This window comes from Somniosus microcephalus, chromosome 1 (genome assembly GCF_052327205.1).
Source record: "Somniosus microcephalus isolate GS21.2 chromosome 1, FLI_Smic_1.0, whole genome shotgun sequence".
Taxonomy (NCBI): Eukaryota; Metazoa; Chordata; class Chondrichthyes; order Squaliformes; family Somniosidae; genus Somniosus; species Somniosus microcephalus.
In genome coordinates this window covers 226,374,621-226,395,195 of record NC_140987.1, presented here as the reverse complement: position 1 = coordinate 226,395,195, position 20,575 = coordinate 226,374,621, and the positions used below count along the sequence as shown (strand labels likewise).

Below are 20,575 nucleotides of genomic sequence, written 5' to 3'. Positions count from 1 at the left end.
CAGGGACAGGATACTGAATTTGGATGATTAGCCATGATCTCATTGAATGGCGGAGCAGGCTCAAAGGGCCAAATGGCCTACTCCTGCTCCTATCTTCTATGTTTCTAAGCTAAAATTTCATGAACATACTTCAAAAAAATTTTGAAATTGAATTGAAAAAAATTTTTTTTTTTAATCATTATGTAGAAATTTGACACTCCACAAATATAAAAATTTGTTTTTCAGGGATAGAATGGTTGTTTAGCAGTCAATATGCTGTTAAAACCCCAGTTACACCGATCCCAACAAGGTTTAACATTTAATGGGGTATTTAACATGCAATATTAGCACAGGATAAGCTTACTAACACAAGATGGGGAGCAAGCCCGAAAACATTGCGAACCAGTGCACTTGCTCTTTGCTATTCCACTGCTGAATACGCCTGCCCTGCATGGGAAAGGTCTACTCATGCCAAGAAGATGGATGCCGTTCTGAATGCAAGCTGCCGATTTATCACAGGTTGCTTAAAACCAACAACCTATATATCCTGGCGGGTATCGCTCCCCCTGATATAAGAACGGTAGCCAGCAAGAAAGAGCGACTCCGTCAAACATCAGATGAGAGGCACCCTCTGCATTGTCATACAGCTACACCCAGCCACCTAAAGTCAAGGAAGAGCTTCATGAACAGTGTTGTTCCATTACAATCAACCTCATCTGAAGCCCGCATCGCCTTGTGGAAAGACTGGCTCGCCAGTCTTGAACAACTCCCAGCGATGGAAATTTTACCTGATGAAAGCCTTCCCCCAGGAGCTAATTGCAACTGGGCAATCTGGAAGTGCCTTAACAGACTTAGGACCGGTGTAGGTTGCTCAAAGGTGTCACTAAGCAAATGGGGATATTCAACCAGCCAGACAACTTGTGAATGTGGAACTGAGGCACAGACTATGCAACTTCTCCTGCAATGCCCATCGTTAGAGGAACCCTGCACTGTTGCAGATCTTGCCGAATCCAACAAGAAGGCGCAAAAATGTGTCCAGTTCTGGCTGGGCTATGTATAGACTGTCCGTGGACACGATAAGAAGCAGCACAGGAAAGCCCAAGTTTTCATCAGTTCCACTGATTACCGGCTATTAAGGGGAGGTCCCACAGCGCAGCCTGCGTCGGAGCAGTGAATGACTGACTGTAACTTCCCCCGTTTAGATACGCTTGCGCTAAATCCTGAAGTTGCGGTCAGTTTCAGAGGGGACAGCGAGCGGTCATTACCCACTGCAAAATCCAGGCTAATGGCTAACACAGTGGTGTCAATAGACATTCTGGCAAATCAGTGCCATCAGCATGGCAAGTTCAGTGTGCAACATATCACATCTCCAGACCCAATTTTTGTTACGAAAATTCAGGCGGAAGATTGCTTTTTGTTGATTTGGCATCTGAATCAAGAATCCAGAAATTTATTGGTGGAAACCAGTTAAATTACACAGAATTTACAGCACAGAAACAGGTCATTCTGCCCAACTGGTCTATGCTGGTGTTCATGCTCCACACGGGTTTCCTCCCGCCCTACTTCATCTAACCCTATCTGCAAAACCTTCTAAAAGGTCCCTACACATAAAGCATGTAGATGGTCAACTGTGATGTTTTATCAATGCTCTATGTTAAAGCTATCCGGATTAAAATATATCATTAATACTGCAGTGGTACATATTAATTATATTCAACACTTGGTGACTGCCCGGATACATGTGCGTTAATCAACTGCATTGCCTTTTTTGTGTATACAGTACATTACACATACTTCGCACAAGTAAAAAAGGAATCATACATGCTAAACTAGAAAGCACGTGATAGCTTTAAAAAAGCTTCCAACTTGGAAAGCAGCCCGAGCATGCGTCTTCGACTGGGGTCACTGGTTTTCAGTGAGAGTGAAAATCCATTTTTATTACTCGAGATTGCATTTTTTTTTAAACCAGATGACATTCCACAATTTGGTCAATAGTTTGTGTAAAATTTTGTACTGACCTTGGTTATAAATTACAGAAAAAGTGCGTTTTTTTTTTTTTTGCAGTATCTGGTTTAGAAATTTCTGAAAGGGGATGCAAAATTTAGCAAGCTTGAGATTTTTTTCCGGGGGTAAAGCGGGAAGAGTCTGGGGCGATAGCACACTCGAGGAATGCTAGATAAATAAATAGGCATTGATTTGCCCGCGTATTCCACGATGTTGAGTCTAAGCCAGTACAGGATGCTGACCAAAGGAAGATATAACCCTAGCCCAGCTTTCTAAACATGGGGTTAAATGTTTGAATCATCTACCTGGTGCTAGTAGGCGAGAGCGGGAGAACCATCACGCAAGTTTCGTGTGTGCACTCGCGATTTATCATTCTGGGGTTGAGGACAAGGCAGCGTCACACGTTTAAATACAGCAGATTTTTGTTAGCAATATCCGACAAAGCACAGCAGCCCCCCCACAAAAAAAAATTGCTACCAGTTGTCATGCCATTCTCCCAGCTTGCAGTTCAGACCAACACCTTACTTACAGTAATCCAATTCAATCTAAGAAATTCAGTAAAAAGTGAATTAATAAAATAACTATGGGCAAAAATGCTTGAGTTATTTTCCAGACTTCCATACGATCTGCTATCAACTGGATAAAAACCTGTTGAAGCTGCGCGGCCTAACTGCACGAGGAGAGTTTGAGCGGGAAAAGCCCACTACGATCTAGATTGGCGATTGCCACGAGTTGGCGAGTCCCAGTTTGTGGTGCTCAATGAAGTACAGCAGTGTTAGGTATACTATGCCCTATTCAGAAAATAACCGTCTCTTACCTGCTCATATATATGGAGATGAGGTCGGGTGGGGAGAGAAATATAACCTAATCTACCGGCCACCTTGCTCTAACAGGTTTGCAGTAGCTGGACATAGGAAGTGGGCGCCTTGCAGCAGAGAAAAACTCCTCGAAAGTATCCCTTAAAAAAAAATCGTCCAATCCCAACCGCAGGCTCCAACCAGTCTGAACATACCCTTATACGGAGTTTTGATTATGATTGACAGCCTTTGCTGTCTCGCAGCACACGACGGACTTTTCGTAAATCTGTTTGGGGATTGTTACTTTTTCAGATACATTAGCAAACTGGACAATTTATTCTGTGCACGCAACATTTTTTAGTCACTTTAGATTCCTACTGGGATAAGTTTACATACAATGTATTTTTTAGGACTATTCGTAAGCATGATCGGAGGTAGCAATTTGACATCTGCATGGGGAATGTATTTCTCCTTTGCAGATATTTCAGATTTATCATCACTTTGGGGTTGTCTTTATAGAGCAGTTAACGTTCCTTCGTTTTGGCGGGAGAAGAAGCCTGCTGAGTATTTCCAGCATTTTCTGTTGTTATTTCAGATTTCCAGCATCCGCAGTATTTTGCTATTATACAATTTGCTCTATTTGGTTCAGCTGGTAATCATAGAATCATAAGCTTATATAAATTGCTGGCAATTGTTTTGGACAGGGTGACCAGCTATTACTAAAATTATTGCTTTGGTACTCGAAATTGTCCTGTTATATTGGTAATACCTGCTTTAGTACAATAATAAAATTAATTGCATTTATATGGTGCCGATCACACTGAAAATTCTCAATGAATTCCTTTGAAGTGATTTGTCATCTAGACAAAGGTGGCAGTCATCTTGTAACAGAAATGTATGATCACTTACTTGGTGTTTTTTTCCTGGTATTAATTGAGGGAGGAACATTAGTCAGGACTCAAATAAAACTCTCAGCTCTTCAAAAAGTATCATGGATGTTTAATATCCACCTGAATCACCAAGGCAGGCAGACAGCTTTGGTTCATGAAATAAAAACAGAAAATGCTGGAAATACACAGGTCTGACGAAAGGTCATTGACCTAAAACATTAACTCGGTTTCTCTATATCCACAAATGCTGCCTGACCTGCTGAGTATTTCCAGCATTTTCTGTTTTTATTTCAGATTTCCAGCATCTGCAGTATTTTGCTTTTGTTTAATGAGACAGCTTTGGTTGTGTGTGGTCTGAAAAACAGGACCTCTGATAATATTGCACTGCAGTGCCAGACTAGTTTAGCTCAAACCCCAATGTGGGACTCCAACCCACAATCCTCTGGGTCAGATACAAAAGTGCTACAACTGGGCAAAGCTGACAGCACTTAATTTTTTTCCCTTCTGCTTAAATCCATATCATTCCTTATATGCAAGTTGATTATTGAACTCTTGCTTTGAGCTGGATGTGGTTAGAGAAAAGAAAAGCAGCAAAGTGAGGGAGATATTCATTTAAAACAGAGGTTCCCAAACTGGGGGGAGGGTGACGGTTATTGGGGGGCATGAGAATGGGCTGGCTCACAGCATCAATCAGAAGAACGTGCTACTGGAGGAGGCAGAACAGGTGGACATTGACTCTTTGCTCTTAGCGTAGAGGAAAATACAGAGGAAAGAGCAAAAATATGAGAGAATGCATCAGTAATGTGCAGTGTACAGGAAATGTCTGATTATGTTGTAGGGGCCTGGAGAGAATAACCTTTACAGTTGCTGTTATTTGCAATGCTCATTTGCTCAATGGGTGCTCGCAGCCCACATCCTGCACCACTGGAGGTAACTCAATTCTGGAGTTCAAATGTCAAGGAATAAGCGCTCACCAGCAGTAAATGCCTCCCCGAAATCAAACCCTGCACTCAATGTTATTCATTACACCTCATGTGTAAACCAAAGAACACAAATGTTTACTTTTCCCATAAGCAGTACTGTTACAGTACAGATTATAAGAACATAAGAAATAGGAGCAGGAGTAGGCCAATCGGCCCCTCGAGCCTGCTCCGCCATTCAATAAGATCATGGCTGATCTGATCCTAACCGCCAATCCACTATCACAGAACCATCTCCTGAATCTAACAGAATTAGACACACGAAATAGGAGCAGGATCAGGCTACACGGCCCCTGGGCCCGTTCCGCTACCCACAGGGCCATGACCGATCCGAACCTAGACTCATGTCCAAATTCCTGCCCGCTCCCCGTAACCCTTAATTCCCTTTTCTACTAGGAAACTGTCTATTTCTGTTTTAAATTTATGTAATGATGTAGCTTCTACAGCTTTTTGGGGCAGCATATTCCATGGACCTACCACCCTCTGAGTGAAGTAGTTCCTCCTCATCACAGTTTTGAAAGAGCAGCCCCTTATTCTAAGACTATGCCCCCTAGTTCTAGTTTTACCCATCATCGGGAACATCCTCCCCGCATCCACCCGATCCAACCCCTTCACAATCTTATATGTTTCAATAAGATCGCCTCTCATTCTTCTGAACTCCAATGAGTAGAGTCCCAATCTACTCAACCTCTCCTCATATGTCCATCCCCTCATCCCCGGGATTAACCGAGTGAACCTTCTTTGTACTGACTCGAGAGCAAGTATGTCCTTTCTTAAGTATGGACACCAAAATTGTACGCAGTATTCCAGGTGCGGTCTCACCAATACCTTGTACAACTGAAGCAATACCTCCCTATTTTTATATTCTATCCCCCTAGCAATGAAAGCCAACATTCCATTGGCCTTCTTAATCACTTGCTGCACCTGCATACTAACCTTTTGAGTTTCGTGCACCAGGACCCCCAGATCCCTTTGTACTTCAGTACTTTCCAGTTTCTTGCCATTAAGATAATAACTTGCTCTACGATTTTTCCTGCCAAAGTGCATAACCTCACACTTTCCAGTATTGTATTCCATCTGCCAAATCTCTGCCCACTTACTTAGCCTGTCTATGTCCCCTTGAAGGTTTTTTATGTCCTCCTCACTCACTACTTTCCCTCCCATCTTAGTATCATCTGCAAACTTTGATATGTTACACTCGGTCCCCTCCTCCAAATCGTTAATATAGATTGTAAAGAGTTGGGGACCCAGCACTGACCCCTGCGGAACACCACTAGTTACTGATTGCCAGTCTGAGAATGAACCATTTATCCCAACTCTCTGCCTTCTGTTAGATAGCCAATCCTCTATCCATGCCAGAATATTACCCCCAATCCTGTGATTTTTTATCTTAAGCAATAATCTTCTGTGTGGCACCTTGTCAAATGCCTTTTGGAAGTCTAAATACACTACATCCACTGGTTCCCCTTTATCCACCCTATATGTCACTTCCTCAAAGAACTCCAGCAAATTTGTCAAACATGACTTCCCCTTCATAAAACCATGCTGACTTTGTCCTATTAAATTATGATTATCCAAATGGCCTGTTACTGTCTCCTTAATAATGGACTCCAAAATTTTACCTACCACAGATGTTAGGCTATAGTTTCCAGCCTTCTGTCTACTGCCCTTTTTAAATAAGGGTGTTACATTAGCAGTTTTCCAGTCTGCCGGGACCTTTGCCGAGTCCAGGGAGTTTTGGAAAATTATTACCAATGCATTCACAATCCCTACCGCCACTTCCCTCACGACCCTAGGATGTAAGCCATCAGGTCCAGGTGATTTATCCGCCTTGAGTCCCATTATTTTACCGAGTACCACTTCCTTCGTGATTTTGATCGTGTTTAGCTCCTCCCCCCCTTTAGCCCCCTGTTTGTCCAGTGTTGGGATATTCTTAGTGTCTTCTACTGTAAAGACTGATACAAAATATTCAGTGTTTTTGCCATCTCCATATTTCCCACCATTAATTTCCCGGTCTCATCCTCTAAGGGACCAACATTTACTTTAGCCACCCTTTTTCTTTTTATATAACTATAAAAACTCTTACTATCTGTTTTTATATTTTTTGCTAATTTACTTTCATAATCTATCTTCCCTTTCTTAATCAATCTTTTTGTTATTTTTTGCTGTCTTTTAAAGTTTTCCCAATCCTCTATCCTCCCACTAGATTTGGCTACCTTATATGCCCTTGTGTTTAGTCGAATACTATCCTTAATTTCTTTACTTAGCCACGGATGGCTGTCTTTTCTTTTACACCCTTTTCTTCTCAGTGGAATATATATTTTTTGGAAGTTGTAAAATAACTCCTTAAATGTACACCACTGATCATGTATCGTCTTACCCTTTAATCTATTTTCCCAATCCACTCTACTCATACTGCAAGTTTGGTAAATGCACCTCATACGAAAGGCTGTTAATGTCCTTCATGAATGATTGTCACAGAGCAAGGTTTGTTCATGGCAAAAAAGGCTCAATGGGCCAAATTGCATACTCCCATTCATAGAAACTTAATTGACTGGGCTTGGTGAGCCAGATACTGCTGTAACAACTTATATTTACATTGTGCCTTTAACGAGAAAAACATTCCAAGGCACTTCAGATAGGCATACAGAAAACAGATACCGGGCCAGGAAAGGCTAAGATTTCATTTGAACGTGCCCTGAATATACACCTTCTTCCCTAAAACATGCATATTTATGATCCTTTCTCCAGATATATGATTTAACGACAATATTTACATACATTTAGATATTTTTCCTGAAGTAATTGTACACAGCTTGCAGGAGGGTACTCGGAGTGCAAGCAATGTGCATGATGAAACAAAATCTGACTGGAATCTGAAATATAGGAAGCATGACTGTCCTCTTCCTCGCTCTTGTTGAAAATTCAAGATATTCACTAATCATTATGGATTCAGAGGAGCCACTTAACATCAACCTACTGGAAGGATAGAGCAGATGAATGCGTGGCTAAAGAATTGGTGCAGGAGGGAGGGCTTTAGTTTCCTGGCTCACTGGGCCTGCTTCTGGGAAAGGTGGGACTCGTACAAGTCGGACGGGTTGCACCTGAACCAGAGCGGGATAAATATCCTTGCGGGGAGGTTTGCTAGCACTGTTCGGGGGGGTTTAAACTAAAATGGCAGGGGGTTGGGAACCTGAGCAGGGAGACAGAGGAAAGGAAAACAGGGATAAAAGCAAAAGATAGGAAGGAGAAAAACAAAAGGGGCAGTCAGAGAAATCAACGGTTTAAATCAAACGTGGCCACAATAAATAATAATTCTAATAGGTCTAAGAGCATTAAAAAAACAAGCCTGAAGGCTTTGTGTCTTAATGCGAGGAGCATTTGTAATAAGGTGGATGAATTGGCTGCACAAATAGAGGTAAACGAATACGATTTGGTTGGGATTACAGAAACGTGGCTCAAGGATGGCCAAGACTGGGAACTCAACATCCAGGGGTATTCGATATTCAAGAAAGATAGGCAAAAAGGAAAGGGAGGTGGGGTAGCATTACTGGTTAAAGAAGGGATTAATACAATTGTAATGAAGGATATTAGCTCTGATGATGTGGAATCTGTATGGGTAGAATTGAGAAATACTAAGGGGAAAAAAACATTAGTGGGAGTGGTATATAGACCTCCCAACAGTAAGGTGGAGGTTGGGGATGGCATTAAAAGGGAAATTAAAGAAGCGTGCAATAAGGGCACAGCAGTCATCATGGGTGACTTTAACCTACATATAGATTGGGCCAACCAAATTAGTAACAATACTGTGGAGGAGGAATTCCTGGAGTGTTTACGGGATGGTTTCCTGGACCAATATGTCGAGGAACCAACCAGAGATCAGGCCATCTTAGACTGGGTATTATGCAACGAGAAAGGATTAATTAGCAATCTTGTTGTACGAGGCCCCTTGGGTCGGAGCGATCATAATATGATCGAATTCTTCATTAAGATGGAGAATGAAGTAGTTGACTCAGAGACAAGGGTCCTCAATTTAAATAAAGGAAACTACGATGGTCTGAGGAGCGAGTTGGGTAGGATTGAGTGGGGAATGGCGCTCAAAGGTTGACGGTGGATAGGCAATGGCAAACATTCAAAGACCGAATGGATGAGCTACAGAATTTGTTCATCCCAGTTTGGCGTAAAAATAAAACAAAAAAGGTGACTCAACCGTGGCTAACAAGGGAAATTAGGGATAGCATAAGATCCAAGGAGAGGACATATAAATTGGCTAGAAAAAGCAATAACCCTGAGGATTGGGAGCAGTTTAGGAGTCAACAAAGGAGGACAAAGGGATTAATTAAGAAAGGGAAAATAGAATATGAGAGTAAGCTTGCAGGGAACATAAAAACTGACTGTAAAAGCTTTTATAGATATGTGAAGAGAAAAAGATTAGTGAACTCAAGCGTAGGTCCCTTACAGTCAGAATCAGGGGAATTTATAATGGGAAACAAGGGAATGGCTGACCAACTAAATGCATACTTTGGTTCTGTCTTCACAAAGCAGGACACAAATAACCTCCAAGAGATGGCGGGGAACATAGGGTCTGATGAAAGCGAGGAACTGAAAGAAATCAGTATTTGTAGAAAAATGGTGTTAGGAAAATTGATGGGACTGAAGGCCGATAAATCCCCAGGGCCTGATGGTCTACATCCCAGGGTACTTAAGGAAGTGGCCCTAGAAATAGTAGATGCATTACTGATCATCTTCCAGAACTCGATAGACTCTGGAACGGTACCCATGGATTGGAGGGTAGCTAATGTTACCCCACTATTCAAAAAAGGTGGTAGAGAAAAAGCGGGGAATTATAGACCGGTAAGCCTGACATCGGTAGTGGGGAAAATGCTAGAGTCTATTATAAAAGATGTAATAGCAGAGCACTTGGAAAGCAGTGACAGGATCGGACAAGGTCAACATGGATTTACAAAAGGTAAATCATGCTTGACTAATCTACTGGAATTTTTTGAGGATGTAACTGGTAAAATAGATAAGGGAGAACCAGTGGATGTGGTGTATTTGGACTTTCAGAAGGCTTTCGATAAGGTCCTGCACAAGAGATTAGCGTGCAAAATTAAGGCACATGGGATTGGGGGCAAGGTATTGACTTGGATAGAGAACTGGTTGGCGGACAGAAAGCAAAGAGTTGGAATAAACGGGTCGTTTTCCGAGTGGCAGGCAGTGACTAGTGGGGTACCGCAAGGATCGGTCCTAGGACCCCAGCTGTTCACAATATATATTAATGATCTGGACGAGGGAATTGGATGTAATATCTCCAAATTTGCAGACGACACAAAGCTGGGCGGGAGGGTAAGCTGCGAGGAGGATGTCGGGAAACTCCAGTACGATTTGGACAGGTTGGGTGATTGGGCAGAAACATGGCAAATGGGCAGAAACATGGCAAATGCACTATAATGTGAGGTTATCCACTTTGGTGGCAAAAACAGGAAGGCAGATTATTATTTGAATGGCAATAGATTGGGAGAAGGGGAAGTGCAAAGAGACCTGGGTGTCCTTGTGCACCAGTCGCTGAAGGTAAGCATGCAGGTGCAGCAGGCAGTTAAGGCGGCAAATGGTATGTTGGCCTTCGTAGCAAGAGGGTTCGAGTACAGGAACAAGGATGTCTTGCTACAGTTGTACAGGGCCTTGGTGAGACCGCACCTTGAGTATTGTGTGCAGTTTTGGTCACCATACCTGAGGAAGGACGTTCTTGCCATGGAGGGAGTGCAGCGAAGATTCACCAGGCTGATACCTGGGATGGCAGGAATGACGTATGAGGAGAGATTGTGTCGATTGGGCTTATACTCACTGGAGTTTAGAAGATTGAGAGGGGATCTCATCGAAACCTATAAAATTCTGTCAGGTCTGGACAGACTAGCTGCAGGAAGGATGTTTCTGATGGCCAGGGAGTCCAGAACCAGGGGTCATAGTCTAAGGATAAGGGGTAGGACATTTAGGACTGAAATGAGGAGGAATTTCTTCACCCAGAGAGTGGTGAACCTGTGGAATTCTCTGCCACAGAGGGCGGTGGAGGCCAGTTCATTAAATATATTCAAGAAAGAGTTGGATATGTTTCTTGAGGCTGAAGGGATCAAGGGATATGGGGAAAAGGCAGGGACAGGGTACTGAATTTGGATGATCAGCCATGATCACATTGAATGGCAGAGCAGGCTCGAAGGGCCGAATGGCCTACTCCTGCTCCTATCTTCTATGTTTCTATGTTAATTAATATGTAGAACAATAACTCTACTGATGTTGGCTGTGGTGACTGGCAAAATCTCAGCAGCAAAGTATTGGATCACAATATCTGTATTTTAATTTTAAACATATAAATAAACAGGAGATCCAAAATACTGGAAAAACTGAAATAGTCAAATGAAAAAAAAAAAGTTACCTGTTGGTTTCTGTTTCTGTTCTTTCTTTGCTCTCTTTTTGCTTTGAGTTCCCGGTTTTGCAAATAAAGTTAGCTTTGATTTCTTTTCATCACTTTGTAGCCCCCCGGGCAAATTTACTGAACTTTCAGATTCTGGGAGCTTCTTCGAAGTAATCATACCCTGCTCAGACAGTCTGGACTTTTCAGTTCTGTTTCTGTTTTCCTCAACACAGAAATGTGGTTCTTGGTGTAATTCCTCTCGCTGTTCTTTTAATTCCCCCTGCTCTTGAGCTCCGTCAAATTCAACTATAGATTTGTCCTTTGGTGGTCTTCGTTTTAATTCTCCTAATTTTTTTTGTTTGGGAGACAACAAACATTTAGAGTGGGATAAAGATTCATTTTGTATTTTCTGTTGCTCTCTCAGAGTATTGGCATTAGTTTTATCATTTTTCAACAGACATGCAGATCTTTTCCCAGATTCCTTTGGTTGATTTTCATTTTTTGCTTTGTTTTTCTTGTTCCAAGCTAACTGTTTTTCATCATTGTTCTTGTTTGATTCAATGGCAACTTCTTTTCTTGTTGCATCTGTCTTCTGCCTTTTTTCTTTCTTTTTCATTTCCTTTGCATCAGAGACAGATTTCTTTTCCTGTTCAGTTGGATCCTGGTTTGGTACCATGGCTTTCTTCGGTATTGTAATCCATGATTCAAAACAGAAGCTCTCCTCTTCTTCCAATTCAAACTCAAACTCACGGTTAGGTGAAGTAATGGGAATAACTTGTTTTGGTTGTGGTAATGCAGAAACAGCTGGCCTGTGAAGACATTTTTTTTTTAAGTTATCAATTTCTACTCTAGTCTGCAGAGTATTGTTGGTATTAAGCCTAATCAAATGTGTAATAGTGGCCAGTAATGTTGGGAATATGATAAAATGCTCTCTTACTATCCATTTTAAAATTGTCGTGAGAAGATTTTTTAAATGTTAGCCAAATCAATTTATGCAAAAAGTCAATTACACTGGCAGGTTAGGTGCTCAAAGAGCCTCATATTGCCAAACTAAAGTATTGTTCATTTGTTATGTTCACCTCACTTAATTGAGACAGGCATTACTGGAGAAGCTGCAGTGAGAAAGCAGAAGTCTGCATTTAAAGGTGAGCTGCTTTAAAATCTCTTTCCACTCTAGATTTTTGCACATTATAGGAACTGGTACTGAACTTAGCAACAGAACCATCAAATGCTGGAAAAGGCCATCAAGTACACAAGGCACAGCATTAAATCCCACCACTCCACTACTGTAGCAGGGAGTTATCTGTTAGGCAATAGGGGTGTGCCTAAGCTTTAACAGGGAAGCAGTGACAAGAGCTGTGCCATTCCCTTTCAGAAAACCTCTAGACAATATGCAACATCTGCATGGCAGTGACACTGCCCAACATCAGCATGGGCCTTGTTTTTTATGCACCAAGCTAGCAGAGGACATTTGCAGCATTAGCTGCATCAAGGTGGTGACAGATGCATAATTTAGCACAGACAATGACATCACCACTGTTGCCTCTGACCAACATCAAATAACACAAGGCGGCAACACAGTTCTACAGAACTGCTTTCCAGAGCCCAGGGGGTCACCTGCACCATGTTGTCATTCGGACTTCTACACAAATCTGTGCCCTAATGACTAAAGGGATTTTAGTCTCTTAATATGAATGTGGTACTGTGGTGAAATAAGTCTTATAAGTATATACCTTATTCTACCTGTGTATAGTTTCCTATTGTAATCTATTGTAACCCTGCTGTTTTCTTGGTTGGCCAGGAATGCTGATATACTGTATACCACTCTGCTGTGCCATTGATTGTCCTGATCTGTTACTTCGCCCCTGGCTCCGCCTCCTAGTTCACTTCTGAGAAGCTGGTCAGAAGGCTAACATGTGTGTTCTGTTCTGTCCAGTTCTAAGCTATTAAAAGCCAACTGTTTGAGTTATAACTACCAGTCTCTGTAGCTATTTAAGGTATATCAGGTACGTAACCACCACCAGAGAGCCAGCAGGTTCCTCATGAACTCTCGAGATGTTTTAATTTGAAATCAGACATCTGTGCCACCCTTTATTTGAAAATAAATGAAGAATGGAAGGATTGCAGGTGTAACAAAGCTAATGCTACAACTATAATTATCAAATATCCCATTGGGATCTTCAGACAACACTTCAGATAGCTGAACTCATCTGCAGCAAACTTACAGTACAACCCACCTCCCCAGGTGTCCTTCATTCTGAAATGACCAGGATGGCAAAATAAGATCATGAAAATGCTACAGTGAAATCAGCAGCAGTACTAACAATCCAGCAGCATAGACTGGTGAGCCAGGCATTAATTCTACAATTCCAGATGCCTTCCCATAAGTGCAACAGCAATACCGTTTCTTAAAAAGACAAACCATATCTGCAAATTAATTGTACCTAGACCACCCTATCCTCCATTTTCATGCAACCAGGCAAATTTCTAAGTTTCTACATTAAATGTGCTCATTTTTTCACCTAATAAACATATAGTTTTCATAATTCAGTACTGAAAGAACATTTATTGATCTAGGAAGACACAAGGTGGTGATATACCTATCAATTCATCCAATGAAAAGCGACGAGTTAAGAAAGTAACTATAGGTTTTTATTGGCTAAATAACAGAGCCCACCCTCGTGGGTGATCGGATCCAACAAGGAGGAATGCCACCAGTCGACCACCTTTATACCTGGGCAGGTAGGTGGAGCCATGGGCGGAGTCAGCAGTGGTCAGCCCAGGTATAACAGCGTGACAAGAGGCGACCTCGTATAGTGATACAACAGTGTGAACAGTGATAACCATAGAGTAACGATATAACAGTGATAACTATAGTGTAACGATAAAAGTGGTTTACCACATTCACCCCTTGTTTAGATTTGAGTCCGGCGGGGTGAAGTGTACTACCAGTTCTGGTATGTCAGTCTGTCCGGAGGCCTCGTAAGCCTTTCTGATCGTCGCAGCGGCGGTGTTGCGTTATCCGGTGTTAATGCTGGTGTCTGCGTGGTCGGCGAAGGCTCGTGGGGTTCCGGCATGCCGTCTACCTGGGCTGGAATTGGGGGGGTGGTGGGGGGGGGGGTAAAGGTGGTGTCTCCGGAATGCCCGAGGGTGCGAGGTCTCGTAAGGAGACTGTGTCCTCCCGCCCGTCTGGGTATGCCACATAGGCGTACTGGGGGTTGGCGTGCAGGAGGTTCACCCTCTCGACCAGGGGGTCCGTTTTATGGGCCCTCACGTGCTTTCGCAGCAAGACGGGCCCCGGAGAGGTCAGCCAGGTTGGTAGCGTGGTTCCCGTAGTCGACTTCCTGGGGAAAACAAACATTTGTTCATGGGGGGTGGCGTTAATGGCAGTGCAAAGTAGTGACCGGATGGAATGCAGCGCTGTCGGGAGGACTTTCTGCCAGCGGGAGGCCCTTAGACTTTAAGGCTAAGAGGACGGCCTTCCATACAGTCGCATTCTCTCTTTCCACCTGGCCGTTCCCTCGGGGGTTGTAGCTGGTGGTCCTGCTTGCAGCAATACCTCTCGCTAGTAGGAACTGACGGAGTTCCTCGCTCATGAAGGAGGAGCCCCGGTCGCTATGTATATAGTTTGGGAACCCGAACAAGGCGAAGAGGTCGTTCAGGCATTTAATGACCGTGGTACTGGTCATGTCTGGGCAGGGGAAGGCAAAGGGGAAAACGGGAGTACTCATCAACAATGTTGAGGAAGTACACATTACGGTCAGAGGACGGGAGGGGCCCCTTAAAATCGATGCTCAAGCGCTTGAAGGGGCGGGTGGCCTTGATCAGGCTTGCTCTGTCCGGCCTAAAGAAATGCGGTTTGCACTCGGCACAGGTCTGGCAGTTCCTGGTCATGGTCCTGACCTCCTCGATGGAGTAGGGCAGGTTGCGGGCCTTAATGAAGTGGTAAAGTCTGGTGACCCCGGGGTGGCAGAGGTCGTTGTGGAGGGTCTGAAGTCTATCAATTTGCGCGTTGGCACATGTAATTCGTGATAGAGCATCAGGGGGTTCGTTCAGCTTACCTGGCCGGTACAAGATATCATAATCGTAGGTGGAGAGCTCGATTCTCCACCTCAAAATCTTGTTGTTCTTGATTTTGCCCCTCAGCTTGTTATTAAACATAAAAGCGACCGAACGCTGGTCGGTGAGGAGGGTAAATCGTTTGCCTGCCAGGTAATGCCTCCAGCGTCGTACAGCCTCCACGATCGCCTGGGCCTCCTTCTCGACTGACGGATCTCAGGGCCCTGTAGGGTCCTCGAGAAGGCCGCCACCGGTCTCCCCTCCTGGTTAAGGGTAGCGGCTAGGGCGAAGTCGGATGCATCGCTCTCCACTTGGAAAGGGATGGACTCATCCACCGCATGCATTGTGGCCTTAGCAATGTCTCCCTTAATGAGGGAGAAGGCTGCGCACGCTTCCTCCGTAAGGGGGAAGGATGTGGACTTCATGAGGGGTCTGGCTTTGTCCGCATAATTCGGCACCCATTGGGCATAGTAGGCGAAGAGCCCCAGGGTTCTCTTCAGCGCCTTTGGACAGTGGGGGAGGGGTAACTCCATGAGGGGGCGCATTCTTTCGGGATCGGGGCCGATGACTCCGTTCTCTACTACGCAGCCGAGGATGGCAAGGCGCGAGGTGTTAAACACACATTTCTCCTTATTGTAGGTGAGGTTCAGCCGTTGGGCCGTACGGAGGAATCTTTCCAGATTAACATCATGGTCCTGCCGGTCGCGGCCGCAGATGGTGACGTTATCTAGATAGGGGAACGTGGCGTGCAGCCCGTTCTGGTCAACCATCCGGTCCATCTCCCTTTGGAAGACTGAAACCCCGTTGGTGACGCCGAAGGGAACCCTAAGGAAGTGGTAGAGGCGGCCATTCGCCTCGAAGGCGGTATACTGGCGGTCCTCAGGGCGGATAGGGAGTTGGTGGTAGGCCGACTTAAGGTCGATGGTAGAGAATACTCGGTATTGTGCAATCTGATTGACCATATCAGATATGCGGGGAAGAGGGTATGCGTCCAGCTGGGTGTACCGGTTTATGGTTTGGCTGTAGTCGATGACCAGGCGGTTTTTATTGCCGGTCTTAACGACTACGACCTGGGCACGCCAGGGGCTGGTGCTCCCCTCGATGATGCCCTCCTTCAGGAGACGCTGCACCTCGGAGCTAATGAAAGCTCTGTCCCCGGCGCTGTACCGCCTGCTCTTGGTAGCGACGGGTTTGCAGTCGGGGGTGAGGTTAGCGAACAGGGAAGGTGGCGGGACCTTGAGGGTGGATAAGCCGCAGGTGTTACGCGGTGGGCGGTTTAAAAGCTGCTGGTTGTCGACTGTGAGTGGGGGGAGGGGTCCACCGTATGCTAGAGTGACACTTTGGAGGTGGGATTGGAAGTCCAGCCCTAGTAGGACGGCAGCGCAGAGCTGGGGCAGGACGAGGAGTTTAAAATTTTTATACTCCGTGCCCTTAACCGACAGGGTCACAACACAGTAGCCGCTGATGTCTGTGGCGTGGGACCTCGATGCCATCGAGATCCGGTTGCGCGTTGGCCGGACAGTGAGGGAGTAGTGGCTCACCGTGTCTGGGTGGATGAAACTCTCAGTGCTTCCGCTGTCGAACAGGCAGGTCGTGGCGTGGCCGCTTACTTTGATGTCCATCATGGACTTGGACAGGTGATGCGGGCGGGCTTGGTCCAGTGTGACGGAGGCTAGTGTATGGCTGAGCGAGCTGCTGTAGTCTGCGGGTGAGGCGGTGGTCGGGTCTGGAGGCAAGGTGGCGGTCGAGTGTGGTGGGTAAAATGGCGGCGCCCACGAGGTTGGACAAAATGGCGGAGAAGATGGCTGCCCCCACAACTCACATGAGGCACTGCTGGTGTCGGTTGCCTGGATCAAAGATGGCCGCCCCCATAACTCTCACGTGGGGATGCTGGCATCTGTGGCCTTGATGGAAGATGGCCGCCCCCACAACTCGCATGAGGCACTGCTGGCCTCTGTTGATCTCCCTCTGCAGGCCTTAGCAAAGTGGCCTTTCTTCAGGCAGCTTGAGCACGTCGCGTTTCTCGCTGGGCAGCGCGCCCTCGGGTGTTTCGCCTGGCCGCAGAAGCAGCAGCCGGCGGCCCGATCGCGGGGCTCCGATGTCGCAGCCGGTACCGGGGGTGGCGGTCCCGATCGGGTCCGGGACGCCGACGCTGAGGTAGGTCCCAGGGGCGGCGCTGCGAGGGGTATTGCGGTCGGGGTCGGTCCCGAGTCCCAGGGTCGCGAATTACAGTACCTGGAGTACGCCTCGAGGTCCCGATGGGCCACTTCTAGGGAGCGAGCGAGGGCTGCAGCTGTGTTCAGGTCGAGGTCCTTTGCTTCAAGCAGTCTTTGCCGTGAGTAGTCGGACCGCAGGCCTTTCACGAAGGCATCGCGGATATTATCTTCAGTATTTTCTGCCGCCGTTACCGCTTTAAAGTCACAGTCCCTGCCGAGTGTTTGTAGCGCCCGTAAAAATTCATCTACAGACTCTCCTGGCTGTTGCGGGCGGGATCTTAGGAGATGTCTGGCATACATGGAATTTATCGGGCTCTGGTACTGTTGTTTCAGCAGGTTGATGGCGGCCTCGTATGTAGTAAGGTCCCGGATGAGTGCGAATACTTTAGGGCTCACTTGGGCGGTCAGAACTCTTAGCTTGGATCTCTGAGGCACGCCGGATTCTCCCAGGTAGGATTCGAAACAGCTCAGCCAGTGTTCGAAGTCGAGGGCTGAGTTTGCTGCCTGTGGGTTTAGATCCAGGTACGGTGGTCGGAGGGCTCGCAGCCAGGCCGGCTGCTGTGGCTGTTGTAGCTGGGCGTCTGGCTGGTTGTTTGGCTGCTCAAGTAACGACATTTTAAAATTTAGCCAATAAAATTGATATATCTATCAATTCATCCAATGAAAAGCGACGAGTTAAGAAAGTAACTATAGGTTTTTATTGGCTAAATAACAGAGCCCACCCTCGTGGGTGATCGGATCCAACAAGGAGGAATGCCAGCCAGTCGACCACCTTTATACCTGGGCAGGTAGGTGGAGCCATGGGCGGAGTCAGCAGTGGTCAGCCCAGGTATAACAGCGTGACAAGAGGCAACCTCGTATAGTGATACAACAGTGTGAACAGTGATAACCATAGAGTAACGATATAACAGTGATAACTATAGTGTAACGATAGTGAACGATAAAAGTGGTTTACCACAGGTGGTAATATCAACATTTAAGATAGATAGGAGAGAAATAATTTATAAACTAGACAAACTTAGAGAGAGGATAAAACCCCTTTCCTGGATGGATTACATCTGTGCATACTCAAAGAAGCTAAAGAAGTGATAACAGAGGCACTATATGTATTAGGGGGATAGATAGAGCAAATCCAGGGAACTAAAGATCAGTTAGCTTTACTTCAGTGGTAGGAAAGATAATGGAGATGCTACAGATGCATTCGCACCCACATGACCAGATTTAGGAACAGCTTCTTTCCCAGGGCTGTCATCCTACTGAACTCTGCTAATAAACTCTAAATAAACTCTAAAGCCTGCACATCTGTCAATGCACTTTATTATGTTTAAAGCCAAATGTATGTTAAATGTCTTAATCAAAATGTACACTCTCGGGAGCCGCAAGCTTACATTTCGTTGTACTGCACTTGTGCACAAACAATGACAATAAAGCTGATTTATTATTATTATTATTATTATTATTATTATTATTATTATTATAAGGTACTGCAAAGTTGACTCATAACTACGGTCAGAGCATGTGGAGTCAGAGGACAAGTAGCAGAATGGATAGCAAGTTGGCTACAGAATAGAACACAGAAAATAGGGGTTAAAGGTAGTTACTCAGACTGGCGGAAGGTGTGAAGTGGTGTTCGACAGGGATCGGTGCTGGGACCACTGTTGTTCACCAGTTACATAAATGATTTGGACTCGGGAATTGGAAGTACAATATGAAAATTTACAGTTGATACCAAATTGGAGGTAGTCAATATTGAGGAAGACTGCAACAATATACAAGAAGTCATTAACAAACTTGCAGAATTGGAATGTAAATGGCAAATTAATCCAACATAGCTAATTGTGGGGTGGTGCATTTTGGTAGAAGGAATAAAGAGGCCTTGGAAAATAAGTGTCTAAATGGGGTAGAGGCGCAGATTCAGAAATCATTAAAAGTAGCAACACAGGTTAGCAAAGCCATAAAAAGTGCAAACAAAGGGATTCATTTCCAGAGGAATAGAATTTAAAGAAAAACTTACATTAAACTTATATAGAACTTTGGTTAAACCACATGGAGTACTGTGAACCGTTCAGGTCTCCATATTACAAAAAGGATATAGAAGTACTGGAGAAAGTACAAAACAGATTTACAACGATGATGCCAGGAATGAGAGGGTACAACAATCAGAAAAGACTGAACAGACTGGGGCTCTTTTCTCTAGAAAAAAGACAGAGATGACCTGATAGAGGTCTTTAAAATTATGAAAGCATTTGATAGGGTGCATGCAGAGAAGATGTTTCCACTTGTTGGGGGGGGGGGGGGGGGTGGGGGGACCAAAACTAGGGGCTATAAATATAAGATAGTCACCAATAAATTCAATAGGGAATTCAGAAGAAACTTCTTTACCCAAAGAGTGGTGAGAATGTGGAACTTGCTACCACAAGGAGCAGTTGAGGCGACTAGCATAGATGCATTTAAGAGGAAGCTAGAAAAGCACATGAGAAAATAGAAGGATATGCTGATTGGGTTAGATGAAGAGGGGTGGGAGGAGGCTCATGTGGAGCATAAACGCCAGTGTAGACCAGTTCAAAATATATACGGCAGACCCAAATTTGTAACAGCTCTTGCTGTCTAATTGTGGAGCTTGTTAGAAATGGCAACAACACACACCCAATGGTGTTTCACCTGATGAAGCTTGGTCATATATTTAGCCTATTCCTTCATCATGGTCCTATGAAATTGGTCCCTCAAATGGTTCAGGGGCAGTTAATCCACTCTTGAGCTCAAGTCTACTTTTGTGCCTCAAATCAAAGGCAAGATTCTTGTGCCTAGAGTACTGTCTAAATGAGCTCACCATTCTATAAGGAGACAGTCACCAATATAAATGCTGCAAGAGTTGCAGGTTGCTCAGTGTTGTGTCCACCAAGAGTGGAGCATTAGCATCAGCAGGTTGGTACCATATCCAGCGCAGTGTTGAATGGGTTTGCTTAACTATTTCAGCAGCAAAGAAAACTGCTTTTGACTGTACAGAGGTTCAACCATTAGGATTTAAAACTAATTAGCAAAACCAAAATAGTTAAACATGAATAGAACTTTCTCTGATGTGAGAGTCAAAGTCTTGCTGCCTTGACAAGATACGAGGACTTGCCTCAGATTACGACTGCATTATCGCAGCATGTGATCAACTAGGGCAGAACATTTCTTGGACTGTGTCCCATAAATTATAGCAAATTTGCATTTCCTTGTGGCGGTTGAATCGTTAAAA

General features: G+C 44.7%; 1 protein-coding gene across 5 annotated transcripts in view; it reads right to left on the bottom strand.

The window, feature by feature from the left end:
- LOC147124655 (uncharacterized) overlaps positions 1-20,575 on the bottom strand; it is a 176,738-nt gene that overhangs the window by 56,015 nt on the left and 100,148 nt on the right. For all 5 annotated transcript variants that reach the window (XM_085991062.1, XM_085991090.1, XM_085991079.1 and 2 more), the window contains one exon: positions 11,081-11,868. In XM_085991062.1, the coding sequence (XP_085847188.1) occupies positions 11,081-11,868 (788 nt within the window). The remainder of the gene's footprint in view (positions 1-11,080; positions 11,869-20,575) is intronic.